The 25,663-nt window shown below is 37.3% G+C and overlaps 1 protein-coding gene across 1 annotated transcript in view; it reads left to right on the top strand.

The window, feature by feature from the left end:
- Positions 1–25,663, top strand: part of ATP2C1 (ATPase secretory pathway Ca2+ transporting 1) — a 176,113-nt gene that overhangs the window by 59,296 nt on the left and 91,154 nt on the right. The window contains exons 2-4 of the mRNA XM_047100132.1: positions 20,464–20,574; positions 22,947–23,063; positions 24,365–24,454. Of these exons, the coding sequence (XP_046956088.1) occupies positions 20,464–20,574; positions 22,947–23,063; positions 24,365–24,454 (318 nt within the window). The remainder of the gene's footprint in view (positions 1–20,463; positions 20,575–22,946; positions 23,064–24,364; positions 24,455–25,663) is intronic.

The raw sequence follows: 25,663 nt of genomic DNA on the forward strand, positions 1-25,663 counted from the left end.
TGCCCCTCCCCCGTTCATGCTCTGTCTCTCTCTGTCGCAAAAATAAATAAACGTTGAAAAAAAAAAATACGCATGTGAGTTACTGATGAAGTGATATAAGTTACCTGTTACGCAGATAGATGCTGAGGAATAAGTAGCTTGCTGGACTAAAGCGACTTTAGATTGTCCTTTTCCCTTCCACCTGTCTTCTTCATGAGAACATATATTTCAATAGAAAGAAAGCTAATTATTCATGAGCAAGTATCAGAACCATAAAAGTACTCTGCAGTTATATATAATGCAGACCAAATTGAGCACATACATTTAAGTGAAAGCAGTTGTATCATTGCATCTTCCTTTGACTCATTAGGTACTTTGGATGACAGGAATATTTTCCACCCCCAATAGAAATCAGGAAAGAAGAGATTTAATGAACTTTTTGGGATTAATTAATTTTTTTTTTATTTAAAAAAAAATTTTTTTAACGTTTACTTATTTTTGAGACAGAGAGAGACAGAGCATGAACGCGGGAGGGTCAGAGAGAGGGAGACAGAATCTGAAACAGGCTCCAGGCTCCGAGCTGTCAGCACAGAGCCCGATGCGGGGCTCGAACTCACGGACCGCGAGATCATGACCTGAGCCGAAGTCGGCCGCCCAACCGACTGAGCCACCCAGGCACCCCAGGGATTAATTCTTAATTGTAAGAATGTACAGTTTTTCTTTAGGGACATAGTGTTACTTGAAACAGTTAAGGAAAAAGTCTGTTAGCTTAGTTATTCATTTATCCTGTTAACAGTTATCAAGAACCAAGTATGTGCCTGACATGGCCAGTGTTGGTTTGTGCAACCCTTAGTTCTTGTAGCCATTGAGATAACGTAGCGGAGGGAAAAAGACGTGTTTGGGGGAGCTGTGATAGCGAAGTAGAGTACTGGGGTGGGGGAGGGAGTGGATAGCTAATGCGAAGTCACAGGGAGATGTCACAAAAAGACTCAGAAGGAATGAAGCCTGAATGGTAAGGTAGGGAGTATGTGGTCTGGACCCGATCCCTCTTTTCTGTAGAGATGTTCTGCAAGCATTTCAGGCAGTAGGACCAAGTGGTATTTTCCGACATAGACTGCTTACGATAGTGTCATTTTGTACTTCTTTTGCCATCTCTAAGGTTTTCTAAGTCAGTTCAGATCCAATTGTCACTAAACAAATGAGTTAAATATCTTAATAATAGAGGATAAGTCAACCTGTGACGTGAAGGATAGCATTATTAGGATATGTAAAGCAAACTTATTTGTGTCAAGTAGCAAAATATTTAATTATAGCTAATAGGATTCTCATGGCCTTCTGTTAGGTAACATTTGTTTTAGAGACACTCATGGAGTGTGACGTGAGTGTTTGAAGTGAGGTAGGAGCTATGATTTCCTTGGGGGTTGGGCTCAGAATGTGATAGTTGTAGAGTTAATTGAGGCTTAGATTTGTGTATTTTTTTCCTTTGCTTTTCAAAACCATTGTGTATTACTTTGTAATACCAGTTTCTTTTGACTTAGAGTTGAAACAGCTGGTACCAATGCAGGCCGTGCAGTGGATTAGGTTGCCTGATTAGTAAAGTGGGAAACTGTCTTGATCTATGATGTCTAAGCTTTCTGTGTAATTTGACCCCTCAGCTCTCTTTGCCTTTTTATTGTCCATATACCAAACTAGTGCTTTCTTGCCTATCCTTATTCATGTTGAGGATTGGTTTTTGTAAATGTGGTTTTTGTTAGTATGTACTGATGAGGAATCAATTTCCCTGATTGTGTCCTTAGAAGCAGCTAAGGTCATCGGTAGAAGAAACAAGGTATTCTACAGAAAATAAACCTTAACTAATGAGTGAAGGGCATTTTTTAAGACAGCAGGTTAAAAATGTGAGCCCCTTTGGATTGGGTTGTTCATTTTATGTAAAGCTGTGGTCTCACTTGGATTACAGATTGGTTACAGTTGTATTCAACAGACAACAGTTGGGAATAAATGCCAGAGTCTATTTCTGAATCTTGCTTAAAGAGTACTGTGTGCTGAATATTAAAATGAAGCTCTTTGGCTTTTATTTGACTTGGATGTTAAAAAAAAATTCTAAACAAGAGAACGTGTATGATTGATTTTTTATTGCATTGTTGGGGAATAGGTACAAACTTAACATTTTAAGGCACTTCAAAGACTTTACTCTTGAAGAAGTGTGTAGATTGAATTTCTTTTCAAGTTGTAGATAATGTGGTAAATACAGGTAAACTTGGAAAGGGTCAGTGATCCCATTCTTCACTCCTGTGTTGTCATAATCGGATAAGAAATGAAGTATATTTGCCGAAGAAAGTACGGAAGAACTAAGATTTCTGCCCAGTAGAGTGGAAAAGTTGCTAGAAGGTGGCATAGGGCTGCCAGTATTGATGCCAGAGTTAAACATTGACTAAATGGCTCAGAAAAAAGTCCGGTTGCCCCCATGTAAAACATTATTCAATGTATGGTGAACTAATTAATACGTAAAAAAGCTGTTGGAATTGTAGCTGTCATATTTTTACTATTTTTACTTTTTTTTTTTTTTTTAAGGAAGTCCTTAGTGTTCTGATAAGCATGAATTAGCAGACAAGTATGGGAAGCTGTCTACTTTGGAAGAGGGAGACAGTTATAATATGTGGGGTAAAAAAAGCTGAGACTGAGAGGATAGATGTAAAATACTAAAGGGAAGGAATAGAGATAGAGGAGGAGATACTGGGACATGGATATAAACCACTGTTTCAGATTGGGCTTTCATTTTGGGGAACAACCTTTACCTTTGCATTTTTGCTCAGATTTAGGAATGCATGAAGAATGAACCCTCACCTTTAGGCTTTTAGATACCTGAAGATGTCAGAGTAGCCATAGTATATGAATTCTGCGTTAACGTTTGATCCACAGGGAGTCATAATTAGCCCTACCATCAGTCTCTGTGGCATTCATTGAGGTGACCCTGATTTTGAAATATTTGTTAATAATGTGTACCAGAGTAATAAATTAGATTCAGTTGGTTAATTTTTAAATGTTACAACCTAGTTCTTTAAATTGGAAGGGGCGATGCCAAAATAAAAAAATTTTTTAAGTGTTACAGTTCAATGGCATTAATTGCATTCACAGTGTTTGTAAGCGTCACCACTATTTCCAAAACTTTTTCATCACTCCAAATAGAAACTTTGTAATTATTGAGCAATAACTTCCCATTTCCTCCTGTATTACAGCCCCTGGTTGCTACTCATCTACTTCCTGCCTCTAATGAATTTTCCTTTTCTAAAGATTTCATGGGGGCACCTGGGTGGCTCAGTTGGTTAAGTGACGGACTTCGGCTCGGGTCATGATCTCGCGGTCTGTGAGTTCGAGCCCCACGTCAGGCTCTGTGCTGACAGCTCAGAGCCTGGAGCCTGTTTCAGATTCTGTGTCTCCCTCTCTCTGACCCTCCCCCGTTCATGCTCTGTCTCTCTCCGTCTCAAAAATAAATAAACGTAAAAAAAAAAAATTTTTTTTTAAAGATTTCATGTAAGTGGAATCATACAGTATTTGCCCCTTTGTTTCTGGCTTATTTCACTTAACAAAATGTTTTCAAGGTTCATCCATATTTTTCTGTGTGTATCAGAATTTTATTTCTTTTTATGGCTGAATAGTAATCCATTGTATTTATCCATTTATTTGTGGGTGGACACTTGGGTTTCCACCTTTTGGCTGTTGTGAATAAATAACACTGTAATGAACATCAGCATACAAATACATGTGATACGTTGTAGATACTTTCTTTTAGTACCTTAGCCTTCTTGACTGTATGTTTTTTGGCCTTGCAAGATTCATCTTTAGGTAGTAAAATGTATCAGTCCTTTCTCTTATTATCCCTGTGTATTTTGAATCATTCTTGAAGACTCAATATTAACAGCATGTTCTAAGAGCTGCAGTGCCCAGTTCCATGAACTGTCTGATACTCAGTAATTAAGGATGAACTGACTAAATATTATGCAAGGTAAACTTCAAAAAATAACTGCCCAACGTAACAATACAGAATCTTTAAGGAGAAAATCAGTGTGTCCAAAATTCAATGGTGTGCTCCAGCTTCACACAGTATACAAATATTAACTCAAAATGGATCAACCATCTAAATATAAGAGCTAAAACCATTTAACTCTTTATAAAAAACCTCAGGAATAAATCTTCCTGACCTTGGATTCTTGGCAGTGGATTGTTAAATATGACAACAAAAGCAACAAAAAAAGAAAAACTGGATTTCATCAAACTTAAAACATGTTATCCATCAAAAACCATTATTTTGAGAATAAAGTACAGTAACCTGATAGAAAAATGATCAAAATACGTAAGGGATAATTCTCCCCAAAACATATAACATGGCCTCTAAACAGGAAATGATTTCAGACTTCTAATTAGAAAAATGCAAATTTAAATTTAAGAACACTGAGATACCACTTTTTAGTTTTCAGATTGACAGAAATTAATATAATTATCCATCCCGTTGGCTAGGCTGTGAGGAAGCAGACACATACATTCCTGAGGAGAGGGCACGCCCCTCCCGAGACTTGGCAGTATCCAATGGAATCCTGCGTATGCATTTGCCTTTGGGCCCATCAGTTTCAATTTTAGGGATTTTCCCTGAAGGTGCAATGTCAACAATGAATATCCATACATAAAGTTATTCATGGATCATTGTTTGCAATTTCATGCATAGAGTGGTTGAATATGTTATATCCACATAACGGTACTATACAGCTCTGAAAGGAAAAAAGGAAGATCTCTGAACTGATGGATTGATCTCCAGGATATGTTTTAGAGAAAAAAAAATATAGATTGTTACTCTAAAGAAAAGAGGAGGAAATAAAATAGACTCACAGCTGCTCATTTGTGCAAAAGGAAACATAGGAAAAATACACTAGAGACTAATGTGACTGGTAACATAAAGAGGGTGAGGTAGAGATTGAAGGAATCGAAGGGATAGGGTTTGACACTAATCTGATTCTACCAATTTTGAAAATCTTTGAGTATTAGAACTTAGTTCATGTGTCATATACTCAAAATTAACAAAGATGGGAGGAAAATCCCAAACAAACAAGTGAATCTAACTATTTCAGTTAAATGACAATCCCACTGAAGGGTATGCTTGTAAAGAACTAACCTAAGTAATTTTGGAGTACAGGATTTTGACTATATAAGGCTATTGACAAAAAGAACTGTAAACAGACCTAAGACTAGAGACAAAAAGAACTGTATACAAATACTGTACTCTAGTTAGTAAAATTTTGTTTACAAGGGTATGGTTAGAACTCCAAAACTATTCTATGTATTCTAGATTACAGCAAACAAGTATATATAATGGAGATAACAAAAATCAGGTTTTTCACTGTTAAAGAATTACAAATAAGGGGAAAGGGTGAAATGACCTCTATGGAGTTAGATTAGAATTGGTAACTTCAGGGGGTGCCTGGGTGGCTTGGTTGGATGAGCAACTGACTTTGGCTCAGGTCATGATCTCAAGTTCGTGAGTTTGAACCCCATATCCGGCTCTCTGCTGTCAGTGTGGAGCCTGCTTTGGGTCCTCTGTCTCCCTCTCTCTGCCCTCCCCAGCTTGTGTTCGTTCTCTCTCTCTCTCTGTCTTTCAAAAATAAACATTTTTAAAAAAATTATAAGAAAAAAAGAATTGGTAGGTTCAGTATGCACTAAATGTTTTTAACGTGTTTACAGGTAAATATTAAAATTGTTATGTTTGTGTTATATGCATATACATTCCTTAACTCAGTCTGTTGTGAAGGCCTTGAAGCCGTGACCCTTCTGAATACTATTCATCAGTAAAAGGCAACAAGACTCCCTGGAGAAATGGCTAATTCCAATGCTGGGGCAGAGAAAATGCAAAGATAACGCTTGGAACATCTTGTGGTGCCAAAAAGTGAGGAAGTGCTTAAAATTGGCGAGAACATGTCACAAAATCATAGGAGGCAGCCTATTCAAGGCTCCACACTGGCCCAAACTGGGACAATTTGAGCAACAAAATAGTAATGGATTTTACAACCTGTAGAATAAAGTAGGAATCCATGATATAAAAAGAATATATATACAAACACACACATAAATGGGAAGAAGGGAAACTTACTTATTACAATAGGATTCCATTTAATAAATGTAGACAGTATGATGGAATTATAAAGATCACCATTTGGTAGCTACAATTGTAATAATTGTTTCAGGCAAGAGTTACCTACTGAGCAAGAAAGAGTATAAGGTACAGGATATTTTACTAATCTCAAGATATCTACCTACAAGGAACCTGTAGGGGAAAGCATACAAAGAGAAAAATAGTAACACAAGGGTGGGAAAACCTTACAAATACCACTTTAGTCAAATGTTCGAAAATAACATCGCCATTAATGGGACCAAACCACATTGTATTAAGTCAGCTCAGGCTGCTATGATGGAATACCATAGACTGGGTGGTTTAAAAGACAGAAATTGAGGGTGGAAGTCTAATATCAGGTGCTGGCAGGGTTGGTTTCTGGTGAGGTCTCAGCATGCAGATTGTTGCCTTTTTGCTGTTTCCTCGTGGCCTTTGTGTGTGCTTACTGGGGGTGTTTCTATCTTTTATAATGACACTAGTCCTACTGGATTAGGGCTCCACCCTTATGTTCTTCTTATGTAAAAAAAAATTATTTTTGAGAGAGTGTGAGTGGGGAAGGAACAAAGAGAAAGGGAGACACAGAATCCGAAGCAGGCTCCAGGCTCTGAGACCCACGGACCACGAGATCATGACCTGAGCTGAAGTCAGATGCCCAACCGACTGAGCCACCCAGGCGCCCCTTATTTTCTTGTTAATCACCTTCCTAAAGGCCCTGTTTCCAAATGCACTGACGTTGTGGGGGTTACAGCTTCAACATGTAAATTTTGGGGAGACAGTTCAGTCAATAGCAAACATCATATGCCTCTTGATATGTTTTGAGAAGGATGTAGTGTTCTGTGGTGTTTCCCCTCCCCCCAAAATGTGTCACCTGACTCTAATTAGGAAAATCAGGCAATCTCAAATTGTAATTTCTATGGTAGGGATATGCTACAAAATAACCTGCTTCTAATCTTCCAAAGTGTCAGGGTCATGAAAGACAAAAAACTAAGGAATTGTTCCAGATTTAAGGAGACTCTTAGAGACAATAGTTAAAAGCAACCGTGAGCCTGGATTGATTAAAACAAAACAAAGGAAAACAGTTTATTTAATCGAATCAAGATTGAAATAAGGCCCAAACACTGTAATAATTGGTTAACATTTCTCTTAAATATCTTAATCCCCTCTTTTCCTTGTAACTTCTTGACAAAAGCAGGTTGTTTGTCCTGTACAATTTCCCACAGCCTGGAATTTGCTGAGTACCTTCTTTTGAAGTAATTTAATATGTTCCTCTATCTCCTGTATTTCCTGTTTAATTTATGGGTAGGTTAAGAGCACTACCTGTACATTGTCATTTTGGGAGATTTTTAAAAAAGATCTATTCCTGGGATCTCCACATCTTTGGGACCCACCGTCCCTATGGACTCTGATTTAATTGGTCTGGAGTTCCAGCTGTAGGAATTTTTCAAAGTTCCCCAGGTGGTTTTAATGTGCAGTTCACATAAATGTGCAGTCTGGGTTGAGAACCATTGCTCTAGATCTGGTTACCACTGGTCATATTCAGCTTTAGCTTTTTTGCTGAGACCTGTATAGTACCTGTGTTCTTTCTTCTTTTGTTTTTTCTTTTTTGAAGTATAATTAACATACACTGTTATATTTTAGGTGTATAATATAATAATTCAACAATTCTGTACATTGTACTCAGTGGTCATTAGGGTAAGTGTACTTTTAATCTCCTTTATCTATTTTACCCATTCCCCTACCCATCTCCCCCCTGGCAACCATCAGTTTAATATCTGTATTTAAGAGTTTGGGTTTTGTTTTGTTTTGTTTTTGTGTTGTTTTTTTGCTTGTCTCTATTTTTGTTCGTTTTGTTTCTTAAATTCCATATATGAGTGAAATCATATGGTATTTGTCTTTCTTTGTCTGGCTTATTTCACTTATTATATCCTCTAGGCCCATCCATGTTATTACAAATGGCAAGGTCTCATGTTTTTAAAAGTTTTTGTTTATTTGTTTCTTTATTTTTGAGGGAGAGCGTGAGCTGGGAGGGACAGAGAGAGAGGGAGACACAGAATCCAAAGTGGACTCCAGGCTCCGAGCTGTCAGTACAGAGTTCGTTACAGGGCTTGAACTCATGAATTGTGAGATCGTGACCTGAGTCGAAGTTGGACACTCAACCAACTGAGCCACCCAGGTGCCCCAAAGTTCATATATTTATTGAGAGAGAGAGTGAGAGAGTGCGAATGAGCCTGCACACGTGTACACGTGACTGGGAGAGAGGCAGAAAGAGAGAGAGAGAGAGAGAGAGAGAATGAATATGAATCCCAAGCAGGTTCTGTGCTGTCATCATGAAGCCTGATGCAGGGTTCTATCTCACAGTGAGATTATGACCTGAGCTGAATTCAAGAAGTTGGATGCTTAGAGCACCTGGGTGGCTCAGTCAGTTGAGTGTCCGACTTTGGCTCAGGTCATGACCTCACGTTCATGGGTTTGAGCCCCACATCAGGGTCTGTGCTGACAGCTCAGAGTCTGGAGCCTGCTTTGGTTTCTCTGTCTCCCTCTCTGCTCTTCCTCTGCTCACACTCTGTCTCTCAAAAAATAAAACGTTAAAAAAAAATTTACAAAAAAAGAGTTGGATGCTTAACCCATTGAGCTACCCAGATGCCCCTCATTCTTTTCTATGTTTAATATTCTTTTGTATGTCTGTACTACATCTTCTTTATTTATTCATCTATGGATGGACATTTTGGGTTGCCTTTGTATCTTGGCTGTTCTAAATAATGCTGCAGTAAAGATAGGGGTGCATGTATCTTTTCAAATTATTAGTGTTTTTGTTTTCTTTGGGTAAATACCTAGTAGTGGAATTACTGGATCATAGGGTAATTCTACTTTTAATTTTTTGAGGAACCTCCATACTGTTCTCCACAGTGGCTGTACCGGTTTGCATTCCCACTAGCAGTGAATGAGGGTTCCTTCTTCTCCATATCCTCACCAACACTTGTTATTTATCTTTTTGCTTTTAACCAAGAATGTAAAGTGATATTGTAGTTTTTATTTGCATTTCCCCATTTGATTAGTGATGTTGAGCATCTTTTCATGTGTCTGTTGGCCATTTGTGTGTCTTCTTTGAAAATGTATGTTCATGTCCTCTGCCCATTTTAATTGGATTACTTGGGTTTATTTTGATGTCAAGTTGTAGAAGTTCTTTGTACATTTTGGATATTAACCCCTTTTTGGGTATATCATTTGCAGATATCTTCTTTTATTCAGTAGGTTGCTGTTTTGTTTTTTTGATATTTTCCTTTGCTGTACACAAGCTTTTTATTTTGGTGTAGTTCCAGTGGTTAATTATTGCTTTTGTTTCCCTTGTCTGAGAAGACATATCTAGAAAAATGTTTCTGTGGCCAGTGTCAAAGAAATTATTGCCAGGTTTTCTTCTAGGAATTTTATGGTTTTAGGTCCAGAGGTCCTTAATCCATTTTGAGTTTATGTTTGTGTATGGTGTAAGAAAGTGGTCCAGTTTTTATTCTTTTGCTTACCACTGTCTAATTTTCCCAACACTGTTTGTTGAAGAAACTATCTTTTCCCCCATTTTATCTTCTTGCTTCCTTTGTTGTAGATTAATTGACCATTTAAGCATGAGTTTATTTCTAGACTCCCTATTTTGTTCCACTGATCTCTGTATCTCTGTTTGTGCCAGTACCATACAGTTTTGATTACTGCAGCTTTGTAGTGTATCTTGAAATCTGGATACTTCCAGTTTTGTTTTTCTTTTCAGGATTGCTTTGACTGGGGTCTTTTGTGGTTTCATACAAATTTTAGTTTTATTTGTTATAGTCCTATGAAGAATGCTGTTGGTACTTTGATAGGGATTTCATTAAATCTGTAGATTGCTTTGGGTAGTATGGACATTTTAACAATATTGGTTCTTCCAATCTATGAGCATGGAATGTCTTAGTATTTGTATCATTGATTTCTTTCATCAGTGTCTTATAATTTTCAGAGTTATACGTATTTTACCTCCTTGGTTAAGTTTATTCCTAGGTATTTTATTCTTTTTGTGGATTTATAAATGGGATTATTTTTTTAATTTTTCTTTCTGCTATATCATTATTTGTGTATAGAAGTAACAGATTTCTTTATATTAATTTTGTATCCTGCAACTGTACTGAATTCATTTTATCAGTTTTATCAGTGGTTTGGTGGAGTCTGTAGGGTTTTCTGTCTATAGTATGACATCTGATAGTGAAGGTTTTTCTTCTACCAATTTGGATGCCGTTTATTTCTTTTTTTTCTAAATTTTTTTTTTTTCAACGTTTATTTATTTTTGGGACAGAGAGAGACAGAGCATGAATGGGGGAGGGGCAGAGAGAGAGGGAGACACAGAATTGGAAACAGGCTCCAGGCTCTGAGCCATCAGCCCAGAGCCCGACGCGGGGCTCGAACTCCCGGACCGCGAGATCGTGACCTGGCTGAAGTCGGACGCTTAACCGACTGCGCCACCCAGGCGCCCCTTATTTCTTTATCTTGTCTGATGGCTGCAGCTCAAGCTTCCAGTATTATGCTGAATAAAAGTGGTGAGAGTACTTGTACTTTAAAAAAAAATTTTTTTTTAATGTTTTTATTTATTTGTTTTGAGATAGAGAAGGAGAGGCAAAGAGAAGGAGAGAGAGAATTCCAAGCCGGCTCCTCACTGTCAGTGCAGAGCCTGATATGGGGTTCGATTTCACAAACCATGAGATCATGACCTGAGCCAAAATCAAGAGTTGGACACTTAGTGAGCCACCCATGTGCCCTGAGAATACTTGTATTCCTAATCATTTCATTCCCAGCTGATTCTGAAAACTAAAGTTTGAAAATGATCATATTCCATCTTGCCTTTTAGACGATAAGACTGAGCTGGTGACTTTGTCAGATATAGTTGGTGTAAAAAGTAGGAACTTGCATATTAGGGGAGGCATTTGTGGAGGTTTCTGACTACTTATGTATGTGATCCTAGATATGTTAGTTCAATATGCACTTTTCACTTTGTATTTCAAGTGTTCTTAAACCTGCTCCTCTGGTAATACAATATTTTATAAGAATGTGTTTTCAGTGCCTTTTCCTTCCCATGCCAGCATTTCTTTGTTGATAGGGCTGCTGCACACCAGCAGTCTGATCCTTGAAATGCTTCATCCAGGGACAGGTTGGCTTTTCCTGCTTGCATGGCTGCTACATTTGCCAATAAAATTCAACGTCTGGAGATGGAAACTTTTTTAAAAAAATTTTAATTTATTTTTAGAGAGATAGAGAGCGTGAGCTTGAGCAGGGGAGGGTAGGAGAGGGGAAGAGGAAGAATTCCAAGCAGGTTCCGCATTGGCAGCGAGGAACCTGAGGCGGAACTCAAAACTCACAAACCACGAGATTATGACTTGAGCCTAAGTCAGATGCCTAACCAACTGAACCACCCAGGTGCCCCTGGAGATTGGAAACTTTAAACTCAACACTTTCAAAGGTGAAACACATGGACTTGACTAGTGCTTGTAGAAGATGAATTCATGGATGATTAAATTCTTTTTCTAATCAGTTCTGCCATATTTTTGTTCTTTGAATGAAAGGTCATTTAAGAGGCATAAAGGGGCCCCTGGGTGGCTCAGTTGATTAATCTCCTGACTCTTGGTTTCGACTTGGGTCGTGATCTCCTGGTTCGTGGGTTTGAGCCCTGCATCTGACTCCATACTGACAGCTCGAAGCCTGCTTGCGATTCTCTCTCTCCCTCTCTCTGCTCCTCCCCAACTCAGTCTCTCTCTCTCTCTCTCTCTCTCTCAAATAAATAAACTTAAAAAAAAAAAAAAAGAAGAAGACATGGGTATATCTCAGGATAACAGGGCTATTCTTTTGTCCATTGAGACAAATCCCAGGATTTTTTTTTTTCTAATAGTCCTTTTCGTGTTGGATATTAAGAACTTTGCAGAGGATACCAAGATGACAGAAACCGTGTTATACCCTTGTGAAGCAGGGGTGAGGCAAATGCATAATTACATGATTAGTATAATTATCTTAGGGGAACAGAACCAGCATTGAATATCCATCATATACTAGGTACTGTGCACACACTTCTATAAGTTTTTTTTTTCCCTTTTTGAAATCAGATTGGTATTATCCCAGTTTTCCACTGAGGAAAACCATGCAGAGAGTTACATAATTTGTCCTGGGTCACACAGTTATTAGGACATAGAGTTGTGATTATAAATTAGGATCTAGTCAAGTCTGACCTTGACTAGAGCAGTGATTCTCCAAGTGTGACTTGAACTAGCAGCATCAACATTCCTTGAGAACTTGTTAGGAATGAATTTTCTGGGACCCACCTCATACCTGCTAATTTGGGACCTCTGAGGTTAGGGCTCAGTAACCTGTGATTTAACAAGTCATCCGGGTGATTCTGATGCTAACTAGTAAGATTGAAAACCACAGTCCTGGAGTGTTTAAGTCTCCCCTTCCCCCCTTTTAAAGCTGTAAAGCTCTTTGTTTAAATACTAACTTCTTTTTTTTTTTTCTGAAGCCAAAGCATATAATACATAAAAGGAAAGCTGTTGTGTCTGAAGTGGGAATGGGGTCTGGGACCTATCCTGTTTTTCCAGCTCAGAAGGCGATGTTTGGTTTGATGTCTGCTGCACTATACTATCACCCCGACCAGCTGAGCATGTTAAATGTGGATATAAGTGGACTTATATATACAGTGTTGAAGAAAAGTACCAGCAGCCTTGTTCTCAACCAAAAGATCAATTAAAGGGGCGCCTGGGTGGCGCAGTCGGTTAAGTGTCCGACTTCAGCCAGGTCACGATCTCGCGCTCCGTGAGTTCGAGCCCCGCGTCGGGCTCTGGGCTGATGGCTCAGAGCCTGGAGCCTGTTTCCGGTTCTGTGTCTCCCTCTCTCTCTGCGCCTCCCCCGTTCATGCTCTGTCTCTCTCTGTCCCAAAAATAAATAAACGTTGAAAAAAAAAAAATTAAAAAAAAAAAAAAAAGATCAATTAAAGAAACTTGGAGTCATTTGGTCACCTTTTGAAAATTCACTATTTCTTCTTCTTCTTCTTTTTTTTAAAGTTTATTTTGAAAGAGAGAGAGAGGATGAGTGGCGATGGGCAGAGAGGGAGAGAAAATCTCAGCAGTCTCTGTGTCGTCTTAGCAGAGCAGAGGCCAGTGCAGGGGCTCAATCTCACAAACTGTGACTGAGGTCATGACCTGAGGTGAAATCGAGATTTGAACACTTAACCAACTGAGCCACCCAGATGCCCCTTTTACTAGTAGTAGCTGTTGTTCTCCTCCTCCTCCTGCTCCGTTTACTTATTTTTGAGAGAGACACAGCATGAGCAGGGGAGGGGCAGAGACAGAGGGAGACACAGAATCCGAAGCAGGCTCCAAGCTCTGAGCTGTCAGCATAGAGCCTGACATGGGATTCAAACTGATAAACGTCGAGATCGTGACCTGAGCTGAAGTCAGCGGCTTAACTGACTGAGCCACCCAGGCAGCCCCTGGGGAGCTTTTAAAAATAAATGTTTTTGCTCTACCCCAGACCTAATGATTCACACTCTTTAGGGATGGTGTCTAGACACTTGGATTAAAATGAAAAAACAAAAACAAAAAAACAAACACACAAAAAACCCCTTTGTCTTAGTCTACTTTGGCTGTTATAACAGAATGTCATAGACTTGGTGTCTTAGGTAACAGACATTTATTTCTCACAGTTCTAAAGGCTGGGGAGGAAGGAAGAGAGGGAGAAGGGGAGAGGAGACATGTACATGCAGTGCTGTCTGATGTCTCTTGTAAGGGCACTGATGCCATCATGAGGGGCTGCACCTTCAGGACCTAATTACCTCACAAAGGCTCCATATCTAAATACTGTTAAATTGGGGGTTAGGACTTCAACATATGTATTTGTGGTGGGGGCAGTTCGATCCATAGCAATCCCCATATAATTCTGATACGTATCAGATTTGGGAACTGATCTATAACATGCTTAAACTCAAAATATATGAGTGATTCACCTGGGACTCTTGTTAAAATGCAAATTTGGGTACGGTTGGTCTGTGATGGGTCCTGATGCATAAGGGTCTGTATTTAGTTGAATTATTTGATACGTCCTAAAAATGTAAGTTTCTGCAGTTTTTAAATGCACTCAATTAAAAACTGTATAGCTTGTTTTAATATCTGGCTAGATCTGGGTCATTTAATGGAAGTAGAAGTGCATAGTAAAACACTTACTTTATTCTAGCCAGATTGGGCGAGTCACATACAAATTAGATTTCTACTGTTCTTCCTTTTACCAGTGTTCGTCTCTTTTTTAGACTGTTTCCTTGGCAGGTGTTAGCCATTCCCTGCTATCCATTTTTAATGGCTTAGTTCAGGGAAGTTTTCCCAGAATACTGAGGGCTGTAACAGTCTTCCCTTCATGAATTTTTTGACTGACTTACTTGCATTCTGATGGTTTGACTAATGTATGGCAACTCTTATAGGTGTGTGTTCTGGTATGACTTGACTGTCCAGCTGAATTATTCATCTCTGCAAGGTATAAACTGTGGACTGTGGTTGTGTGTGTGGTCTATTTAGGAAATGCTTATTGGTTGCATGAGTTAAATAATCCAAGGTTTAGACCTAATAAATGCCATTATTTGAAACAAACGTAAAGCTATTATGAGGAGATTAAGATATAGCTAAGCCCAGGATATCTTCAGGGTCAGGTAAGAGGTAAACAGATAATACCTAATATTTGAAACCTGGGACCACACACAATGAACTTTTGTAATAACACATGAAGGAAGTAACATTGTGTCTTAAGATGATTTACCTTCAACTAAACTTATGTGATCTTGCTTGTATTTTATAGTTCTCAAAATCGAAGCATTATTAAATCAATCAAAGATTGTTTTAAGTTGAAAACAGGCCTCATTTAGCCAGCTAAAATGCCATGTGTGTATAATAGCATAATACATATCTATATATCTGTATATCTATATATCCATATCTGCATATCCATATATCTATAATAGCTGCCAAACTTTACCATAGTACCTGCACCTTTTAACAGTTGCACCAGCAGGATATAAAGGTTCCGGTTTCTCTCTATGCTTTTCAACCCTTGTTATTCTTTCTCTCTCTCTCTTTTTTTAAGTTTATTTGTTTTAAGAGAGAGAGTGTGTGTGTGTGTGCGTGCGGTCGCACAAGCAGGGAAGGGGCAGAGGGAGAGGGAGTGTGTGTGGGGGGGGGAGAGAAAATCCCAAGCAGGCTCCCCACTGTCAGTTTGGAGCCTAATGTGGGGCTTGAACTCACAGACTATGAGATCACGACCTGAGCTGAAATCAAGAGTTGGATGCCTAACTGAGTCATCCAGGTGCCCCTTGTTGTCTTTTTGATTTTAGGCATCCTAGTAGATGTGAAGTAGTATCTCATTATGGTTTTGATGTGTATTTTCCTCATGACTAATGATTGAAGATCTTCTCGTGTGCTTATTGATCATTTGTATATCTACTTTGTAGAAATATATATTCAGATCTTTTACTCATTTTAAAGTTGAGTTATGTCTTCTTATTACTGAATTGTAATATATTTGCAAATATTTTCTCTCATAGTGTGGGTTGTCTTTTTCACTTTCTTGATGGTGTCCTTTGCAGCACAAAAGTTTTAAATTTTGATGATGTTCAGTCTTTTTGTTTCTTGTGCTTTTGGTGTCATGTCTAGGAAACCTTGGTCAAGATTTAAGCCCATGTTTTATTCTAAGAGTTTAATAGTTCAAGTCCTCACATTTAGGTCTTTGATCCATTTTGAGTTAATTTCCATATATTGTGTGAGGGAGGGGTCCAGCTTTATAGAGTACTTTTTTGTGTGCATATCCGGTTGTCACAGCACCATTTGTTACAAAGAATATTCTAATATTCTTTACCATGTGAATAGCATTACTATTTAGTATGTAAACAAGCTAGGAATCTAGTGTAGTTCTTCAGTGTATGTATCTAGTTCATCATCATGTACTGTTATTTTTACCTCTACATCTGTTCTGCACCCCACCACCCATGTCCAAGCTACGTTTATCTCTTATTCAGATGTATGTAATAGTGTCCAAACTGGTATATTTTCACTACTTATATTCTGTGTGTGTGTGTGTGTGTGTGTGTGTGTGTGTGTGTGTTTTCCTCCCAGCTGTGTATTTTATTTATTTATTTATTTATTTATTTATTTATTATTTTATTTATCTATTTTTAAGACTACAGTGCAAAGTCTTCCTTTTCCTCTTAGGATTAAGACAGAAATTCCATAATATGACCCATGAGGCACTGTAGGATCCCCACCTACTTCTGTAGCTTATTTTGCTTTATATGTCCTGATTTTTTTAATCCAGATAGTTCTTAGAATATTTCCATATGTTCCTTCCACTGCAGCTGCCAACATGTGTGCATCCTTCCCATGTTACTCTGCCTTCTCATCTGTAACTGTGGATGAACTGGTCTATTCCTTTATCTAAGACCAGTCCTCCTACAAATATGTCAGATTCCATCCCCTCTCATTTAGTCAAGAGCATCACTTTATCAGTTGTCCCATGTCACTTCTGCATTACTAGTTTTTCTTCTATCAGATAATTCTGATCAAAATACAAACATGCAAACATTTCTCCCATTTTAAAAAAAGCCCCAACTCTTGGAACCTATACTCCATTCTGGCTACGATAATCCCATTTCGCTGCTTCTTTTTACAGCAGAACTGGGAAGGATTATCTATACTTGGCTGTCTTCACCTTCTCTCCTGCTGTTTTCTCTGAACCCACTCCTGTCTGATTTTTGTGCATCACTACTCCACTGAAACCACTCTATTTATCTCTATGTTGCCAACTTCAGTGGTCAGTTGTCAGTCCTCACCTTCACTTTTCAGTGACATTCAGTCCAGCCATTAACACCACTTTGAAATACGTTTCACTTGACTTCTCTTGTGGTTCCCTTTTTACCTCACTGCTTGGTTCTTCTTTGTCTCTTTTCTTGGTTATTCTCATCTGTGATCACTATGTTGAGATAATGCCCTAGGGTCAGCCCATAGACCTCTTCCCTTTTTTCTGTGCCAGTGTGGTTTATTCTCAGTTTTAATACCGTTTATGTGCTCATGACTTACCCACATTGGTATCTTCAACCTGGACCTCTCCTGTATGTGCTCATACCCATCTACCTCCTGGACATTTCTAGTAGAGATAATAGTTCCTTTGCTTTTTTTTTTTTTTTCAGGTCTCTGTGCCCAAATGTCACCTTACTAGAGAGGTCCTCCCCTCCACCCCTGTATACAATGAAGCAACTCCTCCCTTATCCTTCTGGAGCATTTATTGTTTAATTCATTATTTGTAGTCTTTTGCTTCCAATTGGTATGTAGCTTCATGAGGCTGGAGTTCTTACATTTTTGGTCTGTTTTGTGTCCCCATTATTGGCAACATTGTGTGGCACATACAGGACCATTGATTAGATGTTTAAAGACTGAATGAGTAAATGAATAAATGCTGGTCTTCTTTTAGTACTCGTTCTTTAGTACTTCATTTTGCCATGCTCACTCCCCTTTCCTGGGAACTTTGCACATTCTTTTCCCTCTGCTCTTCCACTCCTTCCCTTAGGCAGCTTCTTGTCTTTCAGTTCTATAAGCATCACTTCCTTGTGAAAACTTCCCTGTCCCGATTGCAATCTCTGTGTAAGCTCTCATGCCCCTGGATGACTTCTCCTTCATAATAGCAGTCATTTGCCGTTTTCCATTTATTTGTGGTATTCTTTGATAACATTTGTCCCCTTTGTCCTCTCTCCTCCCCTTCAGGATGTTTTTGCTCATTGTTAATACTAAGGGCCTACCACAGAGTCAGATTCTCAATAAATGCAGTGTTGAAAGAGTAAGTGAATAAACAAAGTATTCTTATAAGCCATAGAAGTAATGATCCATTTGAACTACTAAATATAACATTTGCTTAAAAGAAAATAGGATTAAAATTCAATAATATCCATAATTGTAGGTTGACATAGAATCCAGTAAGCATAAATATAGATGAGATTTCTGCTTTTGGCCAAGAATTTCGTGCTATAGCCTCCTATTTCCTATATTCTTTCAGTGAAATCTGTCTTATCACATGGCTTTGCCAGAACACATCAGTGCTCTTCATTCTAACTCCAGAAGTTGGTTGGCTGTAAACTTACCCTTTGGTTTTGGTGTTTCCCTCTTTCACATGGCAGCCAGCCCTTCATATATTTAAAGAGTTATTATCATGTCCCTTCAGTGTCTTACTCATTATTAAGTGAAACTCACTTTCTTCTGTTGAGATTTTTCAACTCTTTTGGGCCCAGAGAATGCTCCTGAGGGATTTTATGTAGAGTATATTCCAACATAGACCCTGTCTTATGTAACAACTACCAAAGGATTACTTTAAAAAGATTTTATGAGAAGAGCTCTTGTACCACATGTTGGATGGCAATTTCTAAGATATCAGTGATAGAAAAGTATATTTTAATAGAAAAATTATTGCAAATCTAACTTTTATTTGCCACGATTGGTAATTTAGTTCTGGATTAAGCTAATTGTACTATTGAATATATATGTAAGTATTAAATACTTTTTGGAGAAAAATAGCTATTTCAGCACTTACTACTATTGGGTCAAGTGCTTTATTAATGGATGTAATCTTGACACAACTTTAGGCAGTATTATCCGTATTTTATATATGAAGAAACTGAGGTACAGGAATTTTAGAAATAAAGGATACTAGTCTCGTTGACATCACAGATAATGTAAATATACTTGATCCTTCTTAATTTTGCTTTAACATCTCACAAGATAAATAACTGCATCACACTGTTGTAGTTCTCATTGCTTTAAGAAGATTCTGGTTATTTTTGTAGGGTTTTTTTCCAGTGTTTAATTTAAGGATGGTTCAATGAAATCTTTCCCTTGTCCCACTTTGTTTTATAGGTTTTGATATTCAGTGGTTCTGAAACGTTTGGAACTTTTAAGAAATTTCCAGTTTTTTCTCTAAGGTTTAAGCTTTCTTAATTATGTAAAAATATGCTTTAAATAATTTCAAGGCTTTGTTTTGTATGAAAGTAAGGTAATCTGTCTCCCAATTTCCTCAGAATTTTTAGTCACTAATATCTTATCATGAAAAGTAGAAAAATACTTCTGCTTCTTGCTTTAAAGTACTTAAACATTCAGCAGTGCCTTTTAATAAGTGAAATTAGAAAACATGTATTTGATTGTTCCAGAACTCAGTTACACTGAGTGAATACTTTTTTCCACAGCTATTTACTAATTTTTGGAGTAAGTGTAAAGATTCTATAATGACAGCACACAGGCCTCTGTTATTATCTTAAAATAATAGAAATTTAAAATTTTCTTTTTTGATCAGTGTCATTTGTTGTCTTAAAGAAGTGTTGTGTCAAAAAAATTTGGGGGGAATATTTTATCCTAAAAATGTTGATTATCCAAGGTTGAAGACATTCCATCTGAAAGCGTAGAGACTTGTGTCTTGGCAGTAAGATGATCACTTCACTTTCAGTATTCTAATCAGTGGAAGTATAGCAACTGAAAAGTTTTCTTCGCTAAAGTTTCACTTTTGTCTTACTTTCTCCTACTTATTCAAAACTTTTTGTCTATTAAGAATCTGTCAGCTTAGGACCCAAGACAAGTCTGGATTGGAGATTTATTTCTGGAAGTGTGTTAAATAAAAACTTTTCTCTAGATACTTGCTTATGAAGCTGCATGAAGTAGGTACCCTGGTTACCACCATCTCTGCTTGTTCACAGCCCCTTCACTAAACTGTGCATCCTCTGCTTGTTTGGTCTCTTTTCTTTGTTTTTCTGCTAGTTTGGGAATAGATTTTTAAATCTGACTTGCTGTCTTGGTGCTTATGTAGAGTAGATAGGTGTTTTTCTGGACAGTTAAGAAACAGGTACCCTAACAGGAATAGTTAAAATGGAGAAAGCTTAGCTGTTCTCAGTCTTTGCTGTTAAACATAATGAGTTTAGAGGATTATGACTACATGTAATTATTAGGATCTGCGAGACGGGACATCTGTTTTACTTTTTACTCATTACATTGGTATAAAAATAGCATCTTTTTTATTTAATGTGAAAATGATTTTGTGTTCTAGCTGGCACTGGTGGCTTAATTTTTGAAATGTGCTCTCTGGAAAAATAGCACATGGTTAATATAAAATTATCTTCTTAGAACTAGATACTTATTATTCTGAAAATGTTTTGTAACTGGAAACTAAGTTTCTGTGAACGTTTAGATTTTCATTTATTCTAGACTGCATTTGAATTTTTTCTGTATATTCAAATATTTTGCCTTTGTTTTCTTTGCTAGGTTGCACGTTTTCAAAAAATTCCTAATGCTGAAAATGAGACAATGATTCCTGTATTGACATCAAAAAAAGCAAGTGAATTACCAGTCAGCGAAGTTGCAAGCATTCTCCAAGTAAGTACTTGGTGGGAGGAAGGGAGTAGATAGTAAAATCAGTTGCTTATTAGACTCTGTGGATAACTGCTGCCCAATAGAATTTTCTGTGATGAAGTAAATTTTCAGTGATGAAGTAAAGCCCAAAAAAAACATGGGCTTTTATGTTCTACACTGTTCGAACAGTAGTCAATAGTTAAACATGATTACTGAGTACTGGAAGTGTGGATATTTAGATAAGGGACTGAATTTAATTTTATTTAATTTTCATTCATTAAAATTTAAATGGCTGCATGTAGCTAGTACCTGATTGGACAGTGCAACTTTAGGTCATTAGCATTGCCAGGAACTATTAGTGCTGTGTAAGGATTAGTTGGATTATAAAATAATCAATTGTTAGCATAAGTAGAGTTAGGAGTTTATCATTTTTTTTAAGAGGTATTTTCTGAAGTTAAGTAAAAGCCATGTACATGATAAGAACTGCAAGTAAACCTTAACTGCTTATTTAATTTAATCTTTTCCTAGTTTTAAAAAGCACAATCTAATGTAACAGGAATATAGTTTTTTTAAATTTTTCCTTCGTAATTCATGTATTTAAATGATGGCATTAAAAACATGGGATATCCATTTTTTTCCAGGGTGGTTGTATTTATACTGTTTTAAAACCATGTATTTTAAGTATTTTTAAGTGTTGCAAGACTCCGTTATTAAACTCTATTATAAAGCTTTTGGCCAGAGAAACTGATTATTTTAGGGATGAAAGTAATTTTATTCCTTAATGATAGCTATAATAAATCATGAGAGACAGTGACTCTTCTAAGGTTCACAGACCCAGTTCCAACATGGTGGCTGGGGGGTTGAGGGCAGGTTCTCCCACACATAACACAAAACAATTCTTGGACACTGAAGAATTCAGCTCTGTTCTGACAATATCTACTACCCAGAAATAACATCAGATTCCATAGGTTGAGTTCAGCCCTAGAACACTCTTCATTCCTGACTTCAGAAGTCGGTCACAGACCCCAGGCTGTTATCTATGATCCTGACCTACCCACTTCAAATTAGAGGTTCTTCCTTAGGTTCATTTAATTTGCTAGAATGGCTCACAGAGCTCAGGGAAACACTTAGGTTTACCAGTTTATTAAAGGGATATGATAAAGGGTAGAAATCAAGAGCAAGATGAAGACATAGTAGGTCTGGTATGGAGAAAGAGCCTGGAACTTCCATGCCCTCTACAGGTGTGTCACTCACCCCAGTCTCCATGTGTTCATCAGTCTGGAAGCTCCCCAAACCCAGCCCTTTGGGGCTTTTATGGAGGCTTCATTTCTTAGTCATGATTGGCTAAGTCATTCACCCTTGACTGATTCAACCTCCATCTTCTCTCTCTTCCCCAGAGGTGAGGGAGGATGGTGGTGGGGGTTCTAGGACTGAAAGTTCTAACTTTCTAGTCACATGGTTTGTCTTCTTAGCTACCAGCTGCTGCTCTTAGGTGAGGTTCAAAAGTGACCTTCATTAACCTAACAGAAGACACCTTTATTGCCATCATTGCAGGAAATTCCTAGGGTTTTAGGAGCTGAGAGTCAGCAACCCTGGAGGAACACCAGATACAACTGAGAAATATGTTTTGGTCATCTGAATGACCAGATGCGTATATACTTCTTATAAATCACAATAGCACAGTGACTGAAGAATGTAGGTGGTGTTCATAGAACATAATTATTTTCAGTAATTTAGGAACCACAAATTATCTGTTTGAAATAATTATACAGTCCAGGAGCAAAAGTAATACCAACCTGCGGGTTTTGTTAGGCTCAGAGAACAAGAAAGGCAGTTATGGTCCTTTGAATGTTTTTTTGGAGAAACTAATTTTAGAAAATAGAATAAAGCAAAGAAAGTTCATTCAAATGTATATATATTTCACTTTCTCTAAGTTTTGCGGCTGGTTTTTGTTATTCCCCTTTTCCCAGAGAGAATGGTTAAGTTTGTTTACTAAACTTTGCCTTGTTGCTTATAGAATTTTTTAAAGTGCTAATATAATATTGTATGTTACTTCAATAAAATTTTTTTTTCATCAAGGTGTAATTTGCATGAAATACAATGTATCCATATTAAATGAACAGTTTGCATTTTGGCAAATGTAATCACCACCAGAATTAAGATATGGAACACTGTCATCACTCCTAGGAGTTCCTTCAGGTCCCTCAGCAGTTAATCTTTCTAAGTAGATTTTGTTTTTGGCCCCAAGCAATCACCGATAATGCTTTCTGTTACAACAGATTAGTTTTCACTGTTGTAGAAGTTCTTTTAAATGTGAACGTACAATATGTACATTTGTTTTTCTTTTTTGTCCTCTGCTAACATTTTCAGTAACTTGTATGTGTAAAATCTAATAGGCTGATCTTCAGAATGGTCTAAACAAATGTGAAGTAAGTCATAGGCGAGCCTTCCATGGCTGGAATGAGTTTGATATCAGTGAAGATGAGCCACTATGGAAGAAGTATATTTCTCAGGTGAGGTTTTTTTAAATTTGTGCCTCTGCTGTGTTATTTACACGTATTTTTGTCAGTATGGTTGTTCACTTTTGTGTTTTTTTTTGTTTTTTTTTTTTTGGAAAAAGGAAATAATTTTTACAAACGTCTTTTACCTACATTTTTTTGTTAGGGTTTGTTGTTAAGTTGGAATTTCTATAATTTTTAATCTGCAAACCTTTAAGAACCGAGGGACATATAACATGGAAGTGATACTATGAAGAGTAGTTGCCTTTACAGATGTCTACTTTATGCTTGTTTTATTATAAGGAATGCTAATATTTTTAAAAGTAATATGGCCATTTGGGAGTGCTTAAAAAAAGCTGAAGTCTGGGCCCTATGCCCAGAAATTCTGATTTAATTTGCCTGGTGTGAACCTGGGCATTTGGTAGAAGTTCTTCACATGATTCTGATGTGCAGCAGGGTTGGAACCACTGTGCCAGGGAATGGAGCCACATAGGTAGTGGGAGGTGATGGCATGTGATCTCAGAGCTGTGGTATCTAGGGGCTTGGGCTCTCCAGTGGGATGAATTCTTTGTAGCCTAGTTACTCTGCAACTTTGATTAGTGATTGGCACCACTTTATCAGGGGAAGAGCTTCTGGCAACAGAAGCTTTTTCTGTTGCCAGAAGCTCTTGACATTTTTAGGGTGGCTCTGGTGCTTGGTCGTTTAAATGCTGCCTGGTTGGGTCCACGTGGTTCTGTTTCTTTAGATACTGTTGGCTCTTCTAGATAGATATCGGGAAAACCAGCACTGGGAAAATCTTAAGCTTCCGTGGAGTGGATTTTAATTGTCTGCTTTTAACTGACCAAGGGGTTATTCCTGTGGCATGTGGGTCAACCACCGAATTGTGATCTATGCTAATTTACCAAGTATAGGAATGTTTGAGTCTCATAATTTAGGTGTTCCTACTCAGTGTTAACTTAAATCGTTATCTTCAAAATCATTTTTCACTTATTTTAGCCTTGGTAGAATTCAAACCAGCTATATTTATTAAAATAATATGCTAAAAATATGTGTGTACTATAAGGAATTGGTAAATTCTTAGTTTTAAGTATTGATATTTAATTTTCTTCTGAAAAGGAACTGTTATCAAGTGGTGACTTTTAAATAAGTAAATACTTTTTTTGTTAATTGAAGAGACATATAAAATCTCATTCAGATGTAGATTCCGTAATTTTCTAATCATGCCTCAGTAGTTTATTTTTATAAGCTTTTGTTGTGATGGAATACGACTGCCGTTCATACAAAACTGTTGAATTGCTGTTTGTTTTCACTTTCAGTTTAAAAATCCCCTTATTATGCTGCTTCTGGCTTCTGCAGTCATCAGTGTTTTAATGCATCAGTTTGATGATGCTGTCAGTATCACTGTGGTAAGAAAAAATATGTATATTTTTAAACTACTGGATAATCATTTAAATTAGGATTGGCTTTTATTTTGGAAAATGAATTGAGAAATGATTTAATGTTACTTCAGGATTTTTTGTTAATATCCAAATTCTGCCTTTCGTTGCAACAATCTCAGATAATATTCAAGGTCTGTGATGGGCATGCATGAGAATTATTTAACAACCTTCTGATTTTACAGATATGAAATATCTTACAGTAATTTTCTGGTTAAAATTTCAATTTATTTTGCTTTCTAATTGAGAATGTTTTGACTAATTGTGAACTAAAGCCTGATGATTATGAAATTAAAAATATTACTTAACATGAACACTGTATTTACTATGTAAGATTTTATTCTTTCTGGCTAAGCTCTTTTAGCTTTCATTGAAAGTTTCCTCTTCTTTTTTTTCTTGTCCTGTTTTATGGTAGTATAAAAATTTATAACAAGTACAAGCATTGATTAAAGCCAACCTGTTTGTGCTTAAGAACACAGTAGAAATTAATATAGAACTGCAATTCTTTTTTTTTTTTTTAATGTTTATTTATCTATTTTGAGAGAGAGCAGGGGAGGGGCAGAGACAGAGAGAGAGAGAGAGAATCCCAAGCAGGCTTTGCAGTGTCAGCACAGAGCCCAGTGTAGGGCTCAATCCCATGAACCATGAGATCATGACCTAAGCTGAAATCAAGAGTTGGGCGCTTAACTGACTGAGCCACCCTGGTGCCTCTAGAGCTGCAGTTCTTAAACCCTTGTTTGTGGACTCTCAGGGGTCTCTCAGACCCTTTCAGGCAGCGTGCAAGGTCAAAACTATTTTCATAATACTAAAACATTTTTGCTATGGATATTTGCATCAATGGTGCAAAGCAGTGGCAGGTAAAACTATTAAGAGTGTTGGCTCAAGTTAAAATAATGGCACCAAACTATACTCGTAGTCATCGTTTTCTTTCGTTGTTTCTCTTAGGAGTGTTTTTGATAAAGCAGTAAAAATTAATTTCATTAAATCTTGACAGTTGAGTACATACCTTTTGAATATTCTATGTGATTGAATGGGAAATATGCATAAAGGACTTATGTATGTTGAAGTACGACGGTTGTGTCAGAAGGGCAGTTGTGGTGAGCTGACCTAGACTTTTATTAGAAAGAATGAATGATAGACAAACTATAGTTATTTTTTAAGTTTTTATTTTTATTTATT

The sequence above is a fragment of the Lynx rufus genome, unplaced genomic scaffold, assembly GCF_022079265.1.
Source record: "Lynx rufus isolate CCGP_SWC_20201006 ecotype Redwood Valley unplaced genomic scaffold, mLynRuf1.p SCAF_5, whole genome shotgun sequence".
In the NCBI taxonomy this organism is placed as follows: Eukaryota; Metazoa; Chordata; class Mammalia; order Carnivora; family Felidae; genus Lynx; species Lynx rufus.